The sequence below is a fragment of the Takifugu flavidus genome, chromosome 6, assembly GCF_003711565.1.
Source record: "Takifugu flavidus isolate HTHZ2018 chromosome 6, ASM371156v2, whole genome shotgun sequence".
NCBI lineage: Eukaryota > Metazoa > Chordata > Actinopteri > Tetraodontiformes > Tetraodontidae > Takifugu > Takifugu flavidus.
The window spans coordinates 8,590,320-8,610,801 of record NC_079525.1 but is presented as its reverse complement, the minus strand read 5'-3'; the positions used below and the strand labels follow the sequence as shown (position 1 = coordinate 8,610,801).

General features: G+C 45.2%; 3 protein-coding genes across 7 annotated transcripts in view; 1 reads left to right on the top strand and 2 right to left on the bottom strand.

The window, feature by feature from the left end:
• Positions 1–14,462, bottom strand: LOC130527522 (reticulon-3-like). Of its 3 annotated transcripts, none has more exons than XM_057036151.1 (10): positions 14,326–14,462; positions 13,053–13,156; positions 11,988–12,138; positions 11,755–11,811; positions 11,518–11,656; positions 1,160–1,229; positions 1,036–1,082; positions 705–763; positions 580–602; positions 1–136 (listed from the first exon to the last, which is right to left on the bottom strand). In XM_057036151.1, exons 2-10 carry the CDS (start codon positions 13,123–13,125, stop codon positions 45–47), a joined length of 711 nt encoding a protein of 236 aa, XP_056892131.1. In that variant the 5' UTR covers positions 13,126–13,156; positions 14,326–14,462; the 3' UTR covers positions 1–44. The 3 variants fall into 3 exon arrangements, with proteins under 3 accessions (XP_056892131.1, XP_056892130.1, XP_056892132.1); XM_057036150.1 differs by having other exon boundaries at positions 13,443–14,354; XM_057036152.1 differs by lacking the exon at positions 580–602 and having other exon boundaries at positions 13,443–14,354.
• Positions 13,508–15,029, top strand: gemin6 (gem (nuclear organelle) associated protein 6). The gene is made up of 2 exons (XM_057036167.1): positions 13,508–13,694; positions 14,350–15,029. The coding sequence occupies exons 1-2, from the start codon at positions 13,567–13,569 to the stop codon at positions 14,738–14,740; spliced, it is 519 nt and encodes a 172-aa protein (XP_056892147.1). The 5' UTR covers positions 13,508–13,566; the 3' UTR covers positions 14,741–15,029.
• Positions 15,030–15,312: 283 nt separating this feature from the next.
• LOC130527393 (son of sevenless homolog 1-like) overlaps positions 15,313–20,482 on the bottom strand; it is a 33,566-nt gene continuing 28,396 nt past the window's right edge. For 2 of the 3 annotated variants that reach the window (XM_057035829.1, XM_057035828.1), the window contains 2 exons: positions 16,192–16,313; positions 15,313–16,110 (listed from right to left, as the gene is read on the bottom strand). In XM_057035829.1, coding sequence (XP_056891809.1) covers positions 15,670–16,110; positions 16,192–16,313 — 563 coding nt within the window. In that variant the 3' untranslated portion in view covers positions 15,313–15,669. The remainder of the gene's footprint in view (positions 16,111–16,191; positions 16,314–20,482) is intronic. The other variant, XR_008951023.1, reaches the window with a different exon arrangement.

Sequence of the window (20,482 nt, the reverse complement as noted above, 5' to 3'; positions counted from 1 at the left end):
TTGTTCTGACTGAGAATTTTATTGAAATATTTTAAGCAGATGAATCAGTGAGAAACTGATTGATGAGAAGAAAATGCAGGCAAGTTGTCATTCAGCTTTGACTTTTTTAACGGCTCCAGGTAACCGGTCCTGCAGCCTGAAAACACACATTCCATGAGCTGCATGTAGCTCAACTCATCACCCAAAAGTTCTACAAAAGCTCACCAATGATGAGAATTAGCTGTGCCATAAAAGAAGCTTAATTTCAATATTTAGATTACATTATATAGATACATAGCTCTTTTTCCTTAAATAGCAATATAAGGAAGAGTTTGCGCCCTCAAGAGCTGCTTCCTCAACTGTCCTCTTTGCCCACTTGTGAAAGAAGCCTTTCTGGCTTATATGACAATAAGCATGTATAGCAGGCGTTAGTAACAATGAAATATCATTTACTCCATCTTTTTTGATGTACAACACATTCAAAATTGTGAGAAAATGTCACATCAGGAGTCAGTTAAGCCAACATTTATACTGAAATCCCAGTTTTAGAATTGGTCTTTTGGAACAAACCTTTGAAAACAATAGGTGTGTTCTTCTTACCTTGCTTTACTGACCACCTGTGACTAGATCATCCAAAACATGTAAAGAATGAATGAAAAAGCTCCTAATTAAGAAAAAAAATGACTCAAAACATGTAATGAAATCTTTTTCTCAGGAAAACTCACTGGTATTTTGTTTCCTCCACTCTGGACTTAATTAATGCGATGTATTGGTCAATCTGTGTCTGAAGACAAAAACACAAATGGATTAAGCTACAGTATACTTTCACTACTCATCTACGGCTACGTGGCAACTTGTTTGTGCAATCACAATTTAGACAGTGTGGCGACAAGTGTGTGCAGCTCCCAATAGGTCGGTAAAATCAATATTCTATAGGATATTGACAGAGATGTCAAAAAAGACACACATTCTGCTTACTTTCACCTCAGATATTGACACTCTGTCATAATAATAACGGAAATAACAACAACAACAATAATAATATCACATTAGTACCTTTTTCCTCTGGTAGATTAGTGGAGCAGTGAAGCATAAGATGTCAGCTACAAAAAAAGAGGGTCATTGTTTAATTATTGAAATCTATTTTATATATTATCAACACAAGTCACAAAAGACCCACCAATAATGAGAAGTGTGATACCATTGAAGATGGCTCCAACATATGTCATTACCCACATGACAGCAGTCACCTGTGGACAAAATATTCCAAAAATATACAGGAAAATATTTAACATCAGGAGCAAACCCTAAATTCTCATATTTACATGATCAGGGATCAAGATCACCTCCAGAAGTTACTTAGAAAAGACTAAAAACATAATATATGGTTTAAAATATCATATCACTTTTATAATTTGGGATTAGAGGTTTAAATACAAGACTTTTTTTGAATAAATTTTAAAGCAATTTTAACTTAATTATAACCCAATTAACCCAATTATGAATACATATACATTTTTAAAAGTCTCTTCCTTGCCCCCATGGGCAGTGCCTCCTTCAGACTCGGTTCCTCTACCAGAAGCCTGGGAGTTTGAGGTTTCTGCACAGGATCTTAGCTGTTTCTAGGACTGCACTCTTCCAGACAGAGAACTCTGATGTGGTTCCTGGTATCTGTTGGAGCCATCTACTCAGCTTGGGGGTTACTGCCCCTAGTGTCCCAATCACTACTGGGACCACATTCTCTCTATCTCCTCTTTCAGCCCTTGGTATTTTTCCATCTTCTCATGTTCTTTCTTCCTGTTGTTGCTATCACTTGGGATTGCATCTATCACCATCACTGTCTTCTAGTGTTTACCACCACTATGTCAGGCTGATTTGCCACCACCATCTTGTCTGGTTCTGGAAGTGCCACAACATCTTGGCATGTTTGTTCTATATTTTGGCATGTATACACATATATGTATGTATGTATGTATGTATGTATGTATGTATGTATGTATGTATGTATGTATGTATGTATGTATGTATGTATGTATGTATTTATTTTGTACTCAGAGGCCTAGCTCCATCCTACCTGGAGGAGCTAGTGACACCTTACCAGCCCAATAGACCGCTCCACTCTCAGAATGCTGGTCTACTTGTGGTTCCCAGAGTCTCTAGGAGTAGAATGGGGGGCCGAGCATTTAGCTACCAGGCCCCCTGCTATGGAACCAACTCCCTGTCCAGGTACAGGAGGCTGACTCCATCTCTACTTTTAATATCAGACTTAAAACCTACCTCTTTTATTGTTACCGTATTTTCATGACTATAAGGCACACCTAAAACACTGAGATTTTCTCAAAAATCGACGGTGCACCTTGTAATATGGAGCGCCTTGTGTGTGGACTGAGTTCCAAAATCTGCTGTGCGCCTTGGGTGGGTGCACTACGGTAAACGCTCCGCCAATCGATTAGCGGCACACCTACGCGTAAGGATCCCCTAAAATGGCGTCAGTCAAGCGAGACGTGTATGAATGAGGTTTACTTTAAACTGCAGGCCATCGAATATGCGGCTGAAAATGGCAATCGAGCAATCTTAGTGTTTTCACTTTATGAGGCGGTGGCATCTCTCCATATGCACAAGTACAAATGTTGCGCCGCGGCTGGCAGTGGATTACCAGGAGAGGGTGGCCATCTTCTGCGACTACTGCCGTGACAAGATAACCGCGCCCAGCCACATCACCAACATGGATGAGATCTCTTTGACTTTTAACATCCTTTTGACCCACAAAGTGGAGAAAAAGGGACCAGCACGGTGGCGATACGCACAACGGGGCACAAGAAGTCGTCGTTCACCGTGGTTCTCAGCTGCCACGGAAACGGACAGACCGCTGGATGACGGAAGGCGAACACTCCTTCACAAAGACTATGAGGCAGCGGCGGGCAAGTTATGCCACCATATGTGGGTGCATTGTAGAGGCATGGGCTATGATACTGTCTTCATGTATTGTAAGAGCTTTCACAAAAGCCGGCATCAACGCTGAACCGGAACCGGTCGGTGAGTCTGATTCAGATGATTAAGAAGAGGAATTCGGGATGTTGGACATTGAAATAGTGCAGCTGTTTAATTCAGATACAGAAGATGAAAACGTTGATGGTTTTGTGGAGGAAGAATGAATATTTTGTTCAATAAATGTGTCGAAACTCACTGTTTTACTTCCGTTGTCATTTTTTACTGTATGTTGCAGCATGCGCCTAATAACACGGTGTGCCTTATGTATGTTTTAAATACAGAAATAGCACCTATAACTAAGACTGCGCCTTTTAATACAGTGCGCCTTATGGTAGTTAAAATACGGTACTAATTCTGCAGTTCCAGTTACTATCATAGACAGACAAACTATCATACTTAGCGGGTCGTCTAATCATTAGGTTAACATCTTAGCTATGCTGTTACAGGCCAAGGCTGCCGGGATCCAGAAACATGATCACCTTACAGGCCTCTGTCACCCCACTGGGTCATGGTTTCCTCTCCTCTCCTCTCCTCTCCTCTCCTCTCTCTCCTCTCCTCTCCTCTCCTCTCCTCTCCTCTCCTCTCCTCAAACTCAATTTACCTGGGGGCCGCTGGAGGCAGAGTCTGGGTGAGGCTCGGCCACATTAGGCCCATCACAACCACCTTTTTTTTTTTTTTTACACAAAATAAGATGAAAAAATAAACAAATTAAGAATTAATAAGAAAATAAAGCAATCAGCAATAAATAATAATAATAATAATCCATCCACCCATCTATCCTCTACCACTTATCCGGGGTCGGGTCGCGGGGGCAGCAGCCTAAGAAGAGAAGCCCAGACTTCCCTCTCCCCAGCTACCTCTTCCAGCTCATCCGGAGGGATCCCCAGGCGTTCCCAGGCCAGTCGAGAGACATAGCCTCTCCAACATGTCCTGGGTCTTCCCGGGGGTCTCCTCACCAGGGAGGCGTCCAGGGGGCATCCTAACTAGATGCCCAAGCCACCTCATCTGGCTCCTCTCAACGCAGAGGAGCAGCGGCTCTACTCCGAGCTCCTCCCGGATGGCAGAGCTTCTCACCCTATCTCTAAGAGAGAGCCCAGCCACCCTATGGAGGAAGCTCATTTCGGCCGCTTGTACTCGTGATCTTGTTCTTTTGGTCATTACCCAAAGCTCATGACCATAGGTGAGGGTAGGAACGAAGATCGACCGGTAAATTTCTTCACCACTACGGACCGGTGCAGACTCTGCATTACTGCGGACGCCGCACCGATCCGCCTGTCGACCTCCTGCTCCATTCTTCCCTCACTCGTGAACAAGACCCCGAGGTACTTGAACTCCTCCACTTGGAGCACGAGCTCCTCCTTGACCTGGAGAAGGCACTCCACCTTTTTCCGGTTGAGAACCATGGCCTCGGATTTGGAGGTGCTAATTTTCATCCCAGCCGCTTCACATGCAATGGCAAACCGATCCAGTGATCGTTGGAGGTCACGGGCTGATGGCGCCAACAGGACCACATCATCTGCAAAAAGCAGACCCGATCCTGAGGTCACCAGACCGGACCCCCTCAACACCATGACTGCACCTAGAAATTCTGTCCATAAAAATTATGAACAGAATCGGTGACAAAGGGCAGCCCTGGTGGAGACCAACCCTCACCGGAAACGAGTTCGACTTACTGCCAGCAATGTGGACCAAACTCTGACACCGATCGTACAGGGAGCAGACGGCCCGTATCAGCGGGCCCGACACCCCATACTCTCGGAGGGCCCCCCACAGGACCCCCCGAGGGACACGGTCGAATGGCTTCTCCAAGTCCACAAAACACATGTGGACTGGTTGGGCAAACTCCCATGCACCCTCAAGGACCCTGCTGATGGTGTAGAGCTGGTCCACTGTTCCACGCTCAGGACGAAAACCACATTGCTCCTCCTGAATCCGGGGTTCGACTATCCGGCGGACCCTCCTCTCCAGTACCCCTGAATAGACCTTACCAGGGAGGCTGAGGAGTGTGATCCCCCTATAGTTGGAACACACCCTCCGGTCCCCCTTCTTAAAAAGAGGGACTACTACCCCGGTCTGCCAATCCAGCGGCACTGCCCCCGATGTCCACGCGATGTTGCATAGTCGAGTCAACCACGACAGCCCTACAACATCCAGAGCCTTAAGGAACTCTGGGCGGATCTCATCCACCCCCGGGCCTTGCCACCAAGGAGTTTTTTGACTACCTCTGCAATTTCAGCCCCAGAGATATAGGAGCCTATCCCCAGGTCCCCAGGCCCTGCTTCCTCACTGGAAAGCGTGTTGGTGGGATTGAGGAGGTCCTCGAAGTATTCCTTCCACCGATCCACAAAATCCCAAGTTGAGGTCAGCAGCACACCATCAGCATTATACACAGTGTTGACAGTGCACTGCTTTCCCTTCCTCAGATGCCTGATGGTGGTCCAGAACCTTTTCGAGGCCGTCTGAAAGTCGTTCTCCATGGCCTCACCAAACTCTTCCCATGCCCGGGTCTTTGCCTCGGCAACAGCCGTAGCTGCACTCCGCTTGGCCTGCCGGTACCTATCTGCAGGAGTCCCACAGGCCAGTAAGGCCCGATATGACTCCTTCTTCAGCTTGACGGCATCCCTCACCGCTGGTGTCCACCAGTGGGTTCGGGCATAATAGTAATAATAATACAACAGATATAGAAAAGTGAAGAAACCACATATAGTTCCTGCTGACCAGAGAAATTTAATTACTATTATTCACATTCAAATGTCTGTATTAACAGTTCTTTAACCTCTAACTTTCTGAACAAGAATGGAAGATTGAACATGAACTGTTCTGAACATGGCTTCTCTTGCCTACTTCTTGCTGCTAGAGACCTGACAGCGCTTCCTCTCACATAGCCGAGCCACATTTGGCTTGAGGGATGAAGCAGTTGAGACCCTCAATAGGGCTTGAAGATGCTCATTAGTCAGTCTGGACCTGTACTTGGACTTATTGAAGTTCAAGGTGGAGAAGAGCTTTTCACACAAGTATGTGCTCCCAAAAAGGCACACGGTCCGCTTGAACATCCGAGAAAGCTCAGGGAAGCTGGGGGTCAATTCTCTCAAAAATTGGCCAAGCTTGTCTGCTTTTCCACTAACCTCCCTGAACTTGGCTTTAAGTTCAGAGTTGCACTGAAGGTCAATGAGCTCCATTTGAAGCACAGGAGGGGCATCTTGCACATCAAAGGAGAAGGGGTCTGCAAAAATTTGAAATCTGGCTCTGTGCATCTTGAAGTCTGCAAATCTGTGTTCAAATTCCTCCTGCAGCTTCAAAATGACATCAACATACTTCTGATTCACTGAATGGTGTGCCTGCATCCATGGGTGCCTTGCATGCTGGGAAATGGCAAAGGTTTGCCTGAGAGACCTGGGCTTTCCATAACAACAGTTTTGTGGTGAATGATCTGACGTTATCATAGGCAGCACTGACAAGTTGCCCCTGGCCTTGTAACGTCTTGTTCAGTTGTTCAGAGACTGCTACAGAGAGGCCAAATACCGGTTTAGCAAGGAACTGAGGAGAGCTAAATCTGTGTATTCGGAGAAACTTCAGCAGCAGTTTACTGCTAACGACTCTGCTTCTGTGTGGAGAGGCCTGAGGCAGATTACCGACTACAGGCCTCAGGCTTCAAAGGGTCAGGACGACAAAGCCCTTTGTAAGAGTCTGTCCCTCCACTATGCCCGCTTTGACACCTCGTCAGCCATGCCCAACACCTCCCCTCCCCCCTGTGTCACTGCCCCCATGGACCTCACTCCATCAAAGGCAGTCCCCTCCTCCTCGCCCCCTCCACTCACCATCACTCACCATCATCCCCCCCCCCCCCCATCACTTACCACCAGCCCCCCCCCCCCATTCACCATCAGTGAACAGGATGTGCGCAGGCAGTTCGCCAGGTTGAACCCGCGCAAGGCCCCTGGCCCGGACGGCATGTCTCCTTCCACCCTGAGGCACTGCGCAGAGGAGCTGACTCCTGTCTTTACAGACATCTTCAACTCCTCCCTGGAGTCGTGCCAGGTGCCAACCTGCCTCAAAACTTCAACCATCGTCCCTGTCCCCAAGAAGCCACGGATCACTGGGCTTAACGACTACAGACCTGTGGCGCTCACCTCTGTAGTCATGAAGTCCTTAGAGCGCCTGATCCTGCCACACCTCAAGTCCATCACCACCTCCCTCCTGGATCCACTGCAGTTCGCCTACAGAGCTAACAGATCTGTGGACGACGCGGTCAACCTGGCCCTTCACTCCATCTTGCAGCATCTGGACTCCCCGGGAACCTATGCGAGGATCCTGTTTGTGGACTTCAGCTCTGCGTTCAACACCATCCGCCCCGCTCTGCTACAGGACAAGCTGTCCCAGCTTAGTGTGCCTGACTCCCTCTGCAGGTGGATCACTCACTTCCTGATGGATCGGAGGCAGTATGTGCGGCTGGGGAAGACTGTCTCGGACTCTGTCACCATCAGCACTGGATCACCCCAGGGCTGTGTACTTTCCCCCCTGCTCTTCTCCCTGTACACAAACTGCTGCACCTCAAGCCACCAGTCTGTCAAGCTGATCAAGTTTGCGGATGACACCACCCTCATCGTGCTCATCTCCAATGGCGACGAGACTGCCTACAGGAGGGAGGTGGCTCGACTGGTGTCCTGGTGTGGACACAACAACCTGCAGCTGAACGCTCAGAAAACAGTGGAGATGATTGTGGACTTCAGGAAAGTCACAGCCCCTTTGCCCCCCCTTGCCCTCATGGCAGTGATTAAGCCGTTGCTTAAAAAACCATCACTGGATCCTGATGTCTTAGCAAATTATAGGCCAATATCCAACCTTCCTTTTATCTCTAAAGTTCTAGAGAAGGTGGTGGTGACTCAGTTACTGGAGCACCTGCAGAGGAACAGCCTGTTTGAGATGTTTCAGTCAGGCTTTAGAGCTCACCACAGCACAGAAACAGCACTTCTTAAAGTCACTAATGATCTTCTCATAGCTTCCGATCATGGACTGGTCTCTATGCTGGTTCTTCTGGACCTCAGTGCTGCTTTTGATACAGTTGATCACAGCATCCTGTTACATAGACTGGAACATGTGATTGGGATTAAAGGGACAGCACTAGACTGGTTTAGATCATACTTATCTGATAGATACCAGTTTGCTTATGTCCATGGTGTTCCCTCCTCATACAGTAGGGTTAGCCATGGAGTTCCTCAAGGTTCTGTACTCGGACCAATCCTCTTCACATTGTACATGCTTCCCTTAGGGAACATTATTCAGCCGCATGGGATACATTTTCATTGTTATGCTGATGACACTCAGCTCTATTTATCCATGAAACCCGAGGAGACAGAGAAGTTAGTGAAGCTCCAGACCTGTCTTAAAGACATAAAGTCCTGGATGTCTTCAAATTTCCTCCTCCTTAACCCAGGAAAAACTGAGGTCATGGTGTTTGGTCCTGAACCTCTCTGGGATAGATTAGATCACATGATCACTCTAGATGGTATCTCATTAACATCTAGTCTCTCTGTGAGGAATCTAGGAGTAACTTTTGATCAAAATCTCTCCTTCAAGTCACACATTAAATTAGTCTCTAAAGGTGCCTTTTTTCACTTGAGGAACATCACAAAGATCAGGAAGCTGCTGACGCGGCATGATGCTGAAAAGTTAGTCCATGCATTTGTTACTTCCAGGCTGGACTACTGTAACTCTTTATTATCAGGGTGTCCAAACAACTCTTTAAGAAGCCTCCAGTTGATCCAAAATGCTGCAGCCAGAGTTCTGACAGGTATTGACAAAAGAGATCACATAACTCCTGTACTGGCGTCGCTTCATTGGCTGCCCGTTAAATTTAGAATAATTTTTAAAACCCTTCTTTTGACCTACAAGGTCCTCAGAGGCCTAGCTCCATCTTACCTGGAGGAGCTAGTGATACCTTATCAGCCCAATAGACCGCTCCGCTCTCAGAATGCTGGTCTACTTGCGGTTCCCAGAGTTTCTAGGAGTAGAATGGGGGCCCGAGCATTTAGCTACCAGGGCCCCCTGCTATGGAACCAGCTCCCTGTCAAAACCTACCTCTTTGAAAAAGCTTATTGTTACTAATTCAGTAGTTCCAGTTACTATCATAGACAGACAAACTATCATACTTAGGGGGTCTTCTAATCGTTAGGTCACATCTTAGTTATGCTGTTATTGGCCAAGGCTGCCGGGGTCCGGAAACATGATCACCTGACAGGCCTCTGTCACTCCACTGGGTCATGGTTTACTCTCCTCTCCTCTCCTTTCCTCTCCTCATCAAGCAGACTAGTTCTTGTGTAGTTTTTCTGCTTCTCCCCCCCCCCCCTCTATTTATTTACAGGTATCGCTGCCCTCGGAGCTGCATAATGACCTCCGGCCCCGTTGAAGTGATTGTATATCATATTTTTTGTGTGTGTTTCTGTGCTCTGTGCCTCTCCTCTCCTCCCCTCTCCTCCCCTCTCCTCTCCTCCCCTCTCCTCTCCTCTCCTCTCCTCTCCTCCCCTCCCCTCCCCTCTCCTCTCCTCTCCCCCTCCTTCTCCTTCTCCTTTCCTCTCCTCTCCTCTCCTCTCCCTTCCTCTCCTCTTTCCCCTCCTCCTCCTTCTCCTTCTCCTCTCCTCTACTTCCCCTCCACTCTAATTCTCCTCTCCTCTCCTCTCCTCTCTCCTCTCCTCTCCTCTCCTCTCCTCTCCTCTCCTACCTATCCTATCCTCTACCTGTCCTCCCCCTTCTCCTCTCTCTTTACCCAGCCGGCCATCAGCAGGAGGGTCCCCCTACATGAGCCTGGTCCTGCTCAAGGTTCCTTCCTGTTAAAGGGGAGTTTTTCCTTGCCACTGTTGCTTGTCTGGGGTCAGGCCCTGGGATTCTGGAAAGCGCCTTGAAACAATTTTGATTGTATAAGACGCTATATAAATAAAGATTGATTTAATTTGATTTGATGGACTCCCCCATCAGCATCGTGGACTCCTTCCGCTTCCTGGGCACCACCATCACCCAGGACCTTAAGTGGGAGCCAACCATCAGCTCCCTCATCAAGAAGGCCCAGCAAAGGATGTTCTTCCTACGGCAACTGAGGAAGCTCAAACTGCCTCCCAGGATGTTGGCGCAGTTTTATACGGCCATCATCGAGTCCATCCTCACCTCCTCCATCACCGTGTGGTATGCTGGTGCCACCGTCAGGGACAGACTGAGGCTGCAGCGCGTCGTGCGCGCTGCCGAGAAAGTGATCGGCTGCAGGCTTCCATCCATCCAGGACCTGTATATCTCCAGGACCCGGAGGTGTGCAGGTAGGATCACGGCCGACCCTTCCCACCCTGGTCACGGACTGTTTTCCCCCCTCCCCTCAGGCAGGAGACTACGGTCCATTTGGACCAAAACCTCCCGCTACATGAACAGCTTCTTCCCCTCTGCCATCAGGCTGCTGAACACCAAGTGACTTATCACTTAAGCACCATGTACAGCAGCCATGCGTGCGTGCATGTGTGTGTTCGTGTGATTTTATGTACTTTGCCTTCTACTTTTAATCCTCTATTTCCCTGCTTTTCATTTTTTCTTGCCTTTTTGTCAGATGGTCTTGCATCTTAACCCCAGTGTTCCTCTACTAAAATCTGAATTTAAGTAGTAGATTTTGTAGTAGATTTTGAGTCTATTAAAGTTAGATTTTGTTTTTCATCCAGGGACACTTTTCTATTGTATTTTTGAAGTACTTCAGAGATTTCAGTTTTCTGAAGCTGTTGTTTAGTCTTCTCCATTTGGTTCCAAGCAGAACTTTTGCAAACTATTTATCCTGGGTGATATTATGTTGAACCCATTAAAACTTGCCCGAAGATTTTCATTTCAATGAATTTAATCTCCACGCCTACAATATACAAAACATTGTGACTTTTGTTGGAGCCAATGAAAGCCCCCCCGATTTTCACAGGCTTTAGTTCGGCAAAGCTCCTGCATTAAAATGACCTTTGCACTATTGGGAAAGTGACTGAGCAGGATATATAACATGTGCATTTACTCGTCAGTAACACACTGACCAGGTTTGTTAACATGTAGTACCTTAGAAAGCACTGAATGAAATTATATGTACTATTAAATCTGACAGTGAAAAAATATATAAATAATATAAATAGGAATTTTAGAATCTACTGTATTTTGGTGACCATAAGGCGCACTTAAAAGTCTTAAATTTTCTCCAAAATGGATAGGGCGCCTTATAATGTGGTGTGCCTTAGGTGTGCACCGAGTCCCAAAATCTGTAAATGCTTTTCGGCTTTCGCAAAAGCCATTTCGGATTCATTTGTTCATTTCGGATGCAGAAGATGAGGACTTTGATAGATTTGTGGATGAGGATTGATCAAAAAAAAAATACACATGCATGTTTTAAGCTAGCATATCAGTATGTTTTACCATGCCCGCGCGATATAATCCGGTGCGCCTTATGTATGTGTTAAATACAGAAATAGAACCCGTAACTGAGACTGCGCCTTTTCATACGGTGCACCTTATGGTCGCGAAAATACAGTAGATTAACCTGACCTTCATAGAGTCTACCAGGTCTTCAACCAGCATCAATCTCCTGGTCTGACTGATGAAACAGTTTACATGGACCAAAGACTGACCAGCCAATGACCTTATCCACTCTGAGGACACAGATATGTCTCGGTCCAGGAGAGACCTGTAGGAGGGCCCAAATCGGCATAGAGGAAGAGTTTAAGGGCCAAAGTAGGCATTTAGAAACACTCCTTTTGGTGTGTGTGTGTGTGTGTGTCTTACCTAAATGGATGTCCCTCATCTGATTTCTGCACTGCTTGGATTACTGATTTATAAACTCTAAAAATAGACAAAAGACAACGGTCAGGATGGCATCATACCCATGATGTCACAGCCTGAGATTTAAAGGAGAAAATCACAAATGTGATGCTTAAAAGCTATTTTGTATATTAGGGAACCAATAAATTTATCTGTGTATGTGCTTAAATTCCAAACTTCAAAGTCCATCCCCTCACCTAAAGGTGATAGTGACACAGAGGCATGTCAGTAGCGAGTATGACACCACACTGATGATGGACAGAGTTGCCACAGAAACAAGGACCAGTAGGGACCCACTGAATGCTGCTGCTGTCTTCTTTGGCTCTTTCCAATGAACAAGCTGTAAGACTGTTTGGGGAGTTAGGGTTAGATTTAATCTGGCAAACAGGGACGAGGAATCATGGAAATACACTGAATGCAGGATTTCACTCAAAATTAGTTTAAGAAAAAATGAGTAAATATTTGTGGCTCATCCTGGCTTCACATGGTCAGGAAGAGAAGACTTTAGTGGTGGGCTTTGTTTGGGTAAGGGTGGTCTTTGGATTTCATCAAAAGCAGTAAACTAATAGCAATCACATTTAGTCTGCAAGAAGGAAGGAAGGAAGGAAGGAAGGAAAATGATCTTTGATATGGTTATTGCTGTTCCTGCTTCACCCCCAAATGGAGTTGAGAGGAATCATGTAGGTCAGGTCCATACCAGGAGTTACTATGTGCATGCATTCACTGCATTATCACAAAATTGTCCCAAGTGTGAGTGAAAATAGATCAAAGTATTGGTAATTATCAGATTTAATGGGAGAAACGCATGTGACACGATAATTATAGAGGGTTAAATTGATCCGAACCTTTGTGTAAATTTAATCCTTCAGTAAGATTAAGCTCCCCTAGCCATGAGCTGCTCAGATTAGCAAACAATAGATCTTTGTAGAATCACAACTGTGAGATCTAAATTCAGTCTGACAGGATGCACCTGGTTTTATTGATTAGCAGGATAGCTAATGAACAACAAATACATCAACCATTCAAAAGAGGTTACCATGATAACCATATGTTACAGTTGCCATAATTACTATTACTGAGAAAATGACTATAATTAATCAGTTACTATGACGGGAATTTAGTGTTGACCAGTTGCTCTCTGTGTTTATATTCATTCTGGTGAAGTTCACAACAAACGATGCATCTCGTAAACCAGAGATAGTCATGTCCTTGACAGTAGTCAGCTGTAGAGTGTAGCATCACATGAATAGTCAGGGACTTACCAGCATGTGTAATTTCTCCAAGTGAGGAAGAATAGTTGTTGACTAATGAAGAGCTGCTGGTGGGGTCAGCCATTTCTTCTTGCCCGTTTAGAGTCGACGTCTCTCTGTTAAGACAAACTAAGCTTGAGCCACTAAAGACTGACTGTATGGTGTCGAATTGGGGTGTGGTTTGTCTAAATGAGTGTTACATCATATGAAAGTTTTTGTTTTGAAAACAATTATATATGATTAATTATAATTATTATATATAATTAATTATATAATTAATTATAATTGTATATATATATATATATATATATAATTGTGTGTGTGTGTGTGTGTGTGTGTGTGTGTGTTGTGTGTGTGTGTGTGTGTGTGTGTGTGTGTGTGTGTGTTTAGGGTTTAACTAACATCCTGATATTTGCCAGCAGGGGTGAGCAGCGACCCACAAGTGCTTGTTTAGAAGCGGAACCAAGGTCCACCTCATGTTTCCTACGGAAGACTTGGGAGGCTCCATTGAATCGACACGGTGGTGATGCAGTCTGAATGGCCTCTCCTAGGTCCGTCAATGTGGAGTCGTTATGTTTCTAAACAGGTCATGGTGACAGTTGAAAACAAAGAGCTCCGCGGATGGCTGCAGACCGTAGACCCGGTGTCCGCGAGGTGAAGCGCAACTGTTTTTTGTTTGTTTAATTTTAATGATTAAAAAAGAACTACCTCCTGATTTTGGAGGTAGAGTAGCTCGTTCGGAGGGGGAAGTATGAAAACGAAATTTTGTTTAAGACGAACAGTGGTGGGCTTTGGGGTTACTATACTTTTATTCATTTTAATCAATTCCACAACTGCTACGCCAGACTATTAAAGCTATGTTGCCTAAAATATATGATTTACTCTATAGCTACCTCACAAAATCCAGGTCGCCTTATGTGGTTTTACCGGAAGCTGTTATGTTGGCGGAAGTTTTCACATGCGTTCAACGTATAATGAAGAAATCTGACTGATGCATATGCAACATACATATAAAGCACCTTTTTTAAGTTTTACAGGCATTTTATTAATAAGCGGGATTATATTTTTGATTATTTAGTCAATTTAGTTCCGCCAGTACAATTAGTTCCGCAACTGGTAGGGAGACATTAACGTTAAACCTGTAAAGCGGAGTGATGTCCTCTATATAAGCACTCGTATAATGTTTCTTGTCCAACCAAATGGTTGGACACGTGGTGGGAACCAACTTTTGTGTAAAATATCACTATTGGTTGCTACACTTATGCAGCAATTGTGATTTCCGTACCTGTTTTTGTGCCGCCCCCTTTAGTTTGGTCTTGGTGAACTTCAAGAAGGAAGGTGGTGCAGTGGTGCAAGTTGTGATGGGCCATGCTGTGCGACAGGTGCAGGCACTGAAGGTGGCTGACCAGGAGACTGCAGAACGTATTCAGGCCTGCTTCCTTCCCCCAATGATCCAAAACATGAGCCCAGAAAAGCTGAGGAGGAGCAAAATTCGAATTTGGCTGCTAAAGAACCAGGTTCCTGTGGAAGAGGAGGGAGATAAGCTGAGGGTGGCAGGCGTCCTAACCATTTCATCCCCTTACAAACTTGAAGACTGCTGTAGTTCCAACCAGATAGTCCTGGACCGCATTCAGAAGCTGATCCAGAAACTAGTTTTGGAAGAAACTCATCTGGACTGTGACCCAGGTTTAACCTTGTAAAATGACTTCTATCAAAATCTTCCAGGAGCATTCATTATATCAAAGAGCAATTTCTCTGCTGGCATGTCAGAGGCTAGCATCTACTGATGGAGGTGGATTCAATCGGCCTAGTTATTGTACCCATTTTCTGTTTGAATTCTTGTTTACAATGCAAAATAACCTCAATATTTTTTTCAAATCGTCTCCCCAAGGGTCTGTATTTCAAAGCTATGTTGCGTGAGGCATAACCAATCAGAGTAATAACATCATTATAGTCTACAACCATATCAAATTAAAACTAGAAAAATCACTTTCTGCAGACTTTGAGTGACTTTGTATTGATAAGTAATCAAGTTTGACAATTTCTATGGTAAATCTCTCGAAAGTGCCATCAGACCATGTGGGGTTTTGGGATTGTGAGCTGTGATTTTTAAGTATAGTAAGTCACACGTGAGTTAAACATGTCACTCACCTGAGACCTTAAAGGAAAATGAAATGATCTTATTCATTATCAACACACGCTCTGTCATCTCCAGTAAGGGTTAGTGCCCTCTGTCAACTTACGTAAACAGTGTGGATGTGCATCATTGAGCTCATTGGTACAAATTCGTTTATTCCCTTGTTTACAATCATATATTGTTTACACTACTGGGTACACTCGAACCAGTACAGTACCACTTTGGTTCTAAAGCAGAACCAGCTGGGGCTGATATACCAATACCTCAGATCCAGTTTAGTTTGTGAGGCACTGCAATATTCACAATACTGTTATATCTGAGAAAGAGCTAGCTCACAAATGAATGTGTGCTAAAAAGTTCCACAGTCACTTTGTTTGGTCTCTGATAATCTTTAGTGAACCATTCTTTTTCAGATCAGTTGTAGCATTAGCTTAAATACCTGTGCCACTTCAATATTCAACTTTGAGTTTTAGAAAGAAGTCTTCTGCCCAATCACATTGCAGGGGGTGTGTCCAGTAGAGGGGTGTGGTTTAAAGACTCCCTCTTGTAGGTCTTGGGGGGTAGTTTGGGGACAATGTGCCGAGGGGGAACAGGGGGGCCATCCAAAGGTAGAAGTGGCAAGGGTGGAGAGGGGGGAGGCATTTTCTTTGAATCACAAGGAGTACCCGGGGTGAGGGGAGGTGAAGAGGACACTGTGGAGGAGGTGGTGATGGCAAGGGAGGAGGTGCCAGAGGGGAAAAAGGCTTGAGATAACAGATCACAGTGGGATCGGCCTTGAGGAGGAGGCAGAAGATGCAGAGGAGAGGAGAGAGGCTCACGAGGAGGTAGGGAAGGGGGGCTCTCAGGTGTGGATGATGAATGGTGTGGGAGAAAGAGCTTACAGGTGGGCTGACGAGGAGGGACAGCAGGTGGACTGTCCAAATGTGACATCATCTGAGGGACAGAAACAAGACAACCACAGAAAAAGTCACTCATGCTGAAAATGATTAACCACTGTAAACACATGTCTGTTACCCTTGAGGGAGATGATTCTGATGGAGCAGACTCTGGACGTCTGCGAGGAGGAACAGGAGGGGGAACTGTAATATCATCACAACCACGGCTGAAAGTTACCATGGAGGAGACGGAGGATGACCCTGTTTGAACCACAGACACACAGACTGACATCAATGTCTGCATTAAAACTGAGGTGACTTGCAGGGCTGAATGATCTGCTTTAAAGTGCGCTTCATAAAATTTTTTTTTTGGCATTATTAAGCTTTAATTAGTTTTATTATTTACTGTCTTTCTGTATCTTTAGCATCAGCCTGGCCTCCTAACAATCCCTTGGCTTTACCTTCCTACTGTTCAAAGAGGTGGTATTATGAGAGCGACAGCGAAGGGTTAGTGTTAGGGTAAACACCGTTTCCAGTCAAATTATGTCCAGCAGATGGTGCTAATTGTACTATTGACATCTTTAAAAACACCACCTTAGAGGACCATTTAAAATGTAAATTACCGTATTTTGGCGACCATAAGGCACACTTAAAAGTCTTAAATTTTCTCCAAAATGGACGTTGCGCCTTATAATGCGATGCGCCTTATGTGTGCACTGAGTTCCAAACTCTAAATGGTTTCGGCTTTTGCAAAAGCCATTTTGGATTCATTCGTTCATTTTGGATACAGACGATGAGGACTTTGATGGATTGGTGGATGAGGATTGATCAAAAAATAACGTGAGTACATTGCTAAATACACGTTAGCATACATGTTTTAAGCTAGCGTACCGGTATGTTTTACCATGCCCATGCCGTATAATTCGGTGCGTCACATGTGTGTGTTAAATACAGAAATAACACCTGTAACTGAGACTGCACCTTTTAATACGGTGCACCTTATGGTTGCGAAAATACGGTATGCACATTTTTTTGTGACAATTTACATCTTGCTGCCTATTTAAGCAGGTTGTGCCTGCCTGTCAGTGCCAGGGTGTTTGTTAGTCTTCCGTTGTCGTGTGAAGGGTGTTTGTTCGGGTTCCCTTGTTGTTGGTGGTGAGTTTTGGCTTCCCTCGTCGTGTGTTGGTGTTCTGCGGCTTTGGCGGGCTGCTCCTGTTCCCGAGTTTCCTGTTCCCTGGAGGGTGTGCAATTTACATCTTGCCGCCTATTTAAGCAGGTTGTGCCTGCCTGTCAGTGCCAGGGTGTTTGTTCATCTTCCTTCGTCGTGTAGAGGGTGTTTGTTCGGATTCCCTCATCGCGTGTTGGTGAGTTTTGGCTTCCCTCGTCATGTGTTGGTGTTCTGCGGTTTTGGAGGGCCGCTCCTGTTCCCTGGAGGGCCGCTTCTGTTCCCGAGTTCCTGTTGCCCTGGAGGGCCGCTCCTGTTCCCGAGTTTCCTGTTGCCCTGGAGGGCCGCTCCTGTTCCCGAGTTTCCGGTTTCCTGGAGGGCCGCTTCTGTTCCCGAGTTTCCTGTGCCCTGGAGGGCCGCTTCTGTTCCCGAGTTTCCTGTTGCCCTGGAGGGCTGCGTCTGTTCCCGAGTTTCCTGTGGCCCTGGAGGGCCGCTTCTGTTCCCTGGTGCTTGTCAGTCCTGGAGGGCTGCCCTCGTGTTGTTCCCACCTCCCCCTGTAAATAGAACCTTTAGACCATTTTACCACTGTGTCCTGGCCTGCGTTCTGGATTGTGTCTGTCTTTGTCCAGCAGGGGTTGGTGTGGAACACAATTGGTGGCAGCTGGCACTGCAGGCAGGCACACCTGTAGGCAATTTACATTTTGCCGCCTATTTAAGCAGGTTGTGCCTGTCTGTCAGTGCCAGGGTGTTTGTTAGTCTTCCTTCGTCATGTGGCGGGTGTTTGTTCGGGTTCCCTTGTCGCATGTTGGTGAGTTTTGGCTTCCCTTGTCGTGTGTTGGTGTTCCGCGGTTTTGGAGGGCCGTGCCTGTTCCCGAGTTTCCTGTTCCCTGGAGGGCGTGCAATTTACATCTTGCCGCCTATTTAAGCAGGTTGTGCCTCCCTGTCAGTGCCAGGGTGTTTGTTAGTCTTCCTTCGTCATGTGGCGGGTGTTTGTTCGGGTTCCCTTGTCACATGTTGGTGAGTTTTGGCTTCCCTCGTCGTGTGTTGGTGTTCTGCAGTTTTGGAGGGCCGCGCCTGTTCCCGAGTTTCCTGTTCCCTGCCACTTCTGTTCCCTGGGGCTCGGCAGTCCTGGAGGGCTGCCCTCGTGTTGTCTCCCCCCCCCTGTAAATAAAACCTTTAGACCATTTTCCCACTGTGTCCTGGCCTGCGTTTGGGTTCTGTTATAAACCCCCATTCCATAACAACAGGATGACAAAAAAGCACAAAAAGAACAACAGAGCAGCCACTGAAATGACTGCAGGAATTCAAGACTAGACTTTAAATTCAGATCAGGAAAAAAACCATCATATTCTTGTTTATTCGGAGGGCCTCGGCGAAGCGTAATTTTTGAGCAGAGACAGTTTTGAAACAAAATGAAAAGGCCACACATGTTGACGCAGAGTAATGATTCATTTTGCCAATTTTAACCACTTTAGCTTCGGTCTCTGTATTAATGATTTTGAATTACATTCTCATGTTTTATTAATTTTAAGTGAATGGAGGCATCGACGGCTGTGTTTTTCGAAGTTAAAAAGGGACTGATTTGATTAAATAGGTAAAGGGAAGCTGTCAGGCTGAGAGAGTGAAAGCCCTTTTGACTTATTTCCCTTTACAAATCTGGGATAAAGGATGACATTACATTTTTTGTCTGCTTGGTTTTTTTAATTCCTACTTTTTTTTTAAATCTCTATCTCTTTCGGGGTCACAGGGAGGGTGCTGGAGCCTAACCCAGCTACATATAGGTGACGGCTGGGTACAAGGGGTTTGGTAAATTGCTCAAAGGCTACCTTGAGGGTGTACTGAAGGTGTCCTTGCAGCTCTACCTGCTAGCAGAACACTAATTTATATTTTTAATAAATTCATTTCCAATGTATTTTCTAGACTATGAATTACCTTGTGAACCACATGTATAGCCAAGTTTAGATAAGACAATAGGATATTTGACCAATTCACTATTCTATAAATAATATAATCAGAAAAATCACAGTGTTACTATCTCATTATATTGACTTTATGTACACAGTGTAGCTCTGATTAGGGTTAGAGTTCTCTTTGTAGATGTTTGTCATATTTCTACTTATTCTGAGTTATTTGGAGAGTTTTGTTTTTTTAAATATCAAGACTCCTTTCATATTTGCAAGCAGCATCATGAGTGTGATTAATAATTTTATGTTCAAAAGGGGGTGCTTCAAACCAGTAATAAATGTCCCTAAATGACAACGAAAAGTTTAAACACATGTGGGCTGAGACTCCAGACTGTATTTTCTGGAGCTTTGCCAGTTGGCCCAGACTGCAGACAGTATAGGTACTGTAGGAGTAGAGCTGGATTAGGACACTTACTGTTCATCCTACCTGGTTCCACTCCAACATGCCTGCATGGACCAGGATGCAGAACCGCATTCATGAAGACTTCTCTGCTATGTCTGTGCAGCCACCAACAATTCTATTTCCATTTCAAATTTTCTTTTCTCAACACACGTCGCAAAACCAAGAGCCACAACCCTCTCAAGTAAGAACGAAGACAGCAGGGGTACAGGGCTACTTACTTTAACAGTCCAAACCAGTGTCTCCCAGAACTTTTTTTAAAGTTCAAATATAAAATCATTAAAGGCCTAGCTGCTACTTATCATAGCTCTACTCTCTACTGCTCAACTTCTGTTAAGATGTCCAAAGATGAAACTTCAAGCAGTGTCTGTGTAGATTCTCAATCATCCAGGTCATCATTATCCAGGTTTTCTCTGTCAACTGGACTGTGTTTCTTCTCTTTGAAGACATCTTGCTGGGGACCGAGCTTGAAAATATAGCCCCAAAATGAGAAAACAGCCAAGAAGTGGGGCTATATTTTCAAGCTCGGACCCCAGCGAGTTCAGAACTGAAGAAGAAACACATTCCAGTTGACAGAGAAAACTACCTTGGATAACTTCAAGCAGTCATTTGGTGGTATCTATGCTGTAGCAGCTCCCAAACTGGGATTTTGCTGTAATTTTTCTACTACATTAAAATTCACAACTCAAATCTAACTAGTAGTGTAGTTTACTATTGCCGATTGGGAACTCACATTTCATATCTGATCTTGTTTCTGTCACCATGATTTGTTCCCAATTTAATTTATTTTTCTTTTAAGCTTTACCACTTTATTTTAATCTTTTATTTCCTTTTTAAGCACTTTAGTCACCGAACACAATCGCCTGATCGATCAATCCCATCTCAACATTCAGGTCAGGCT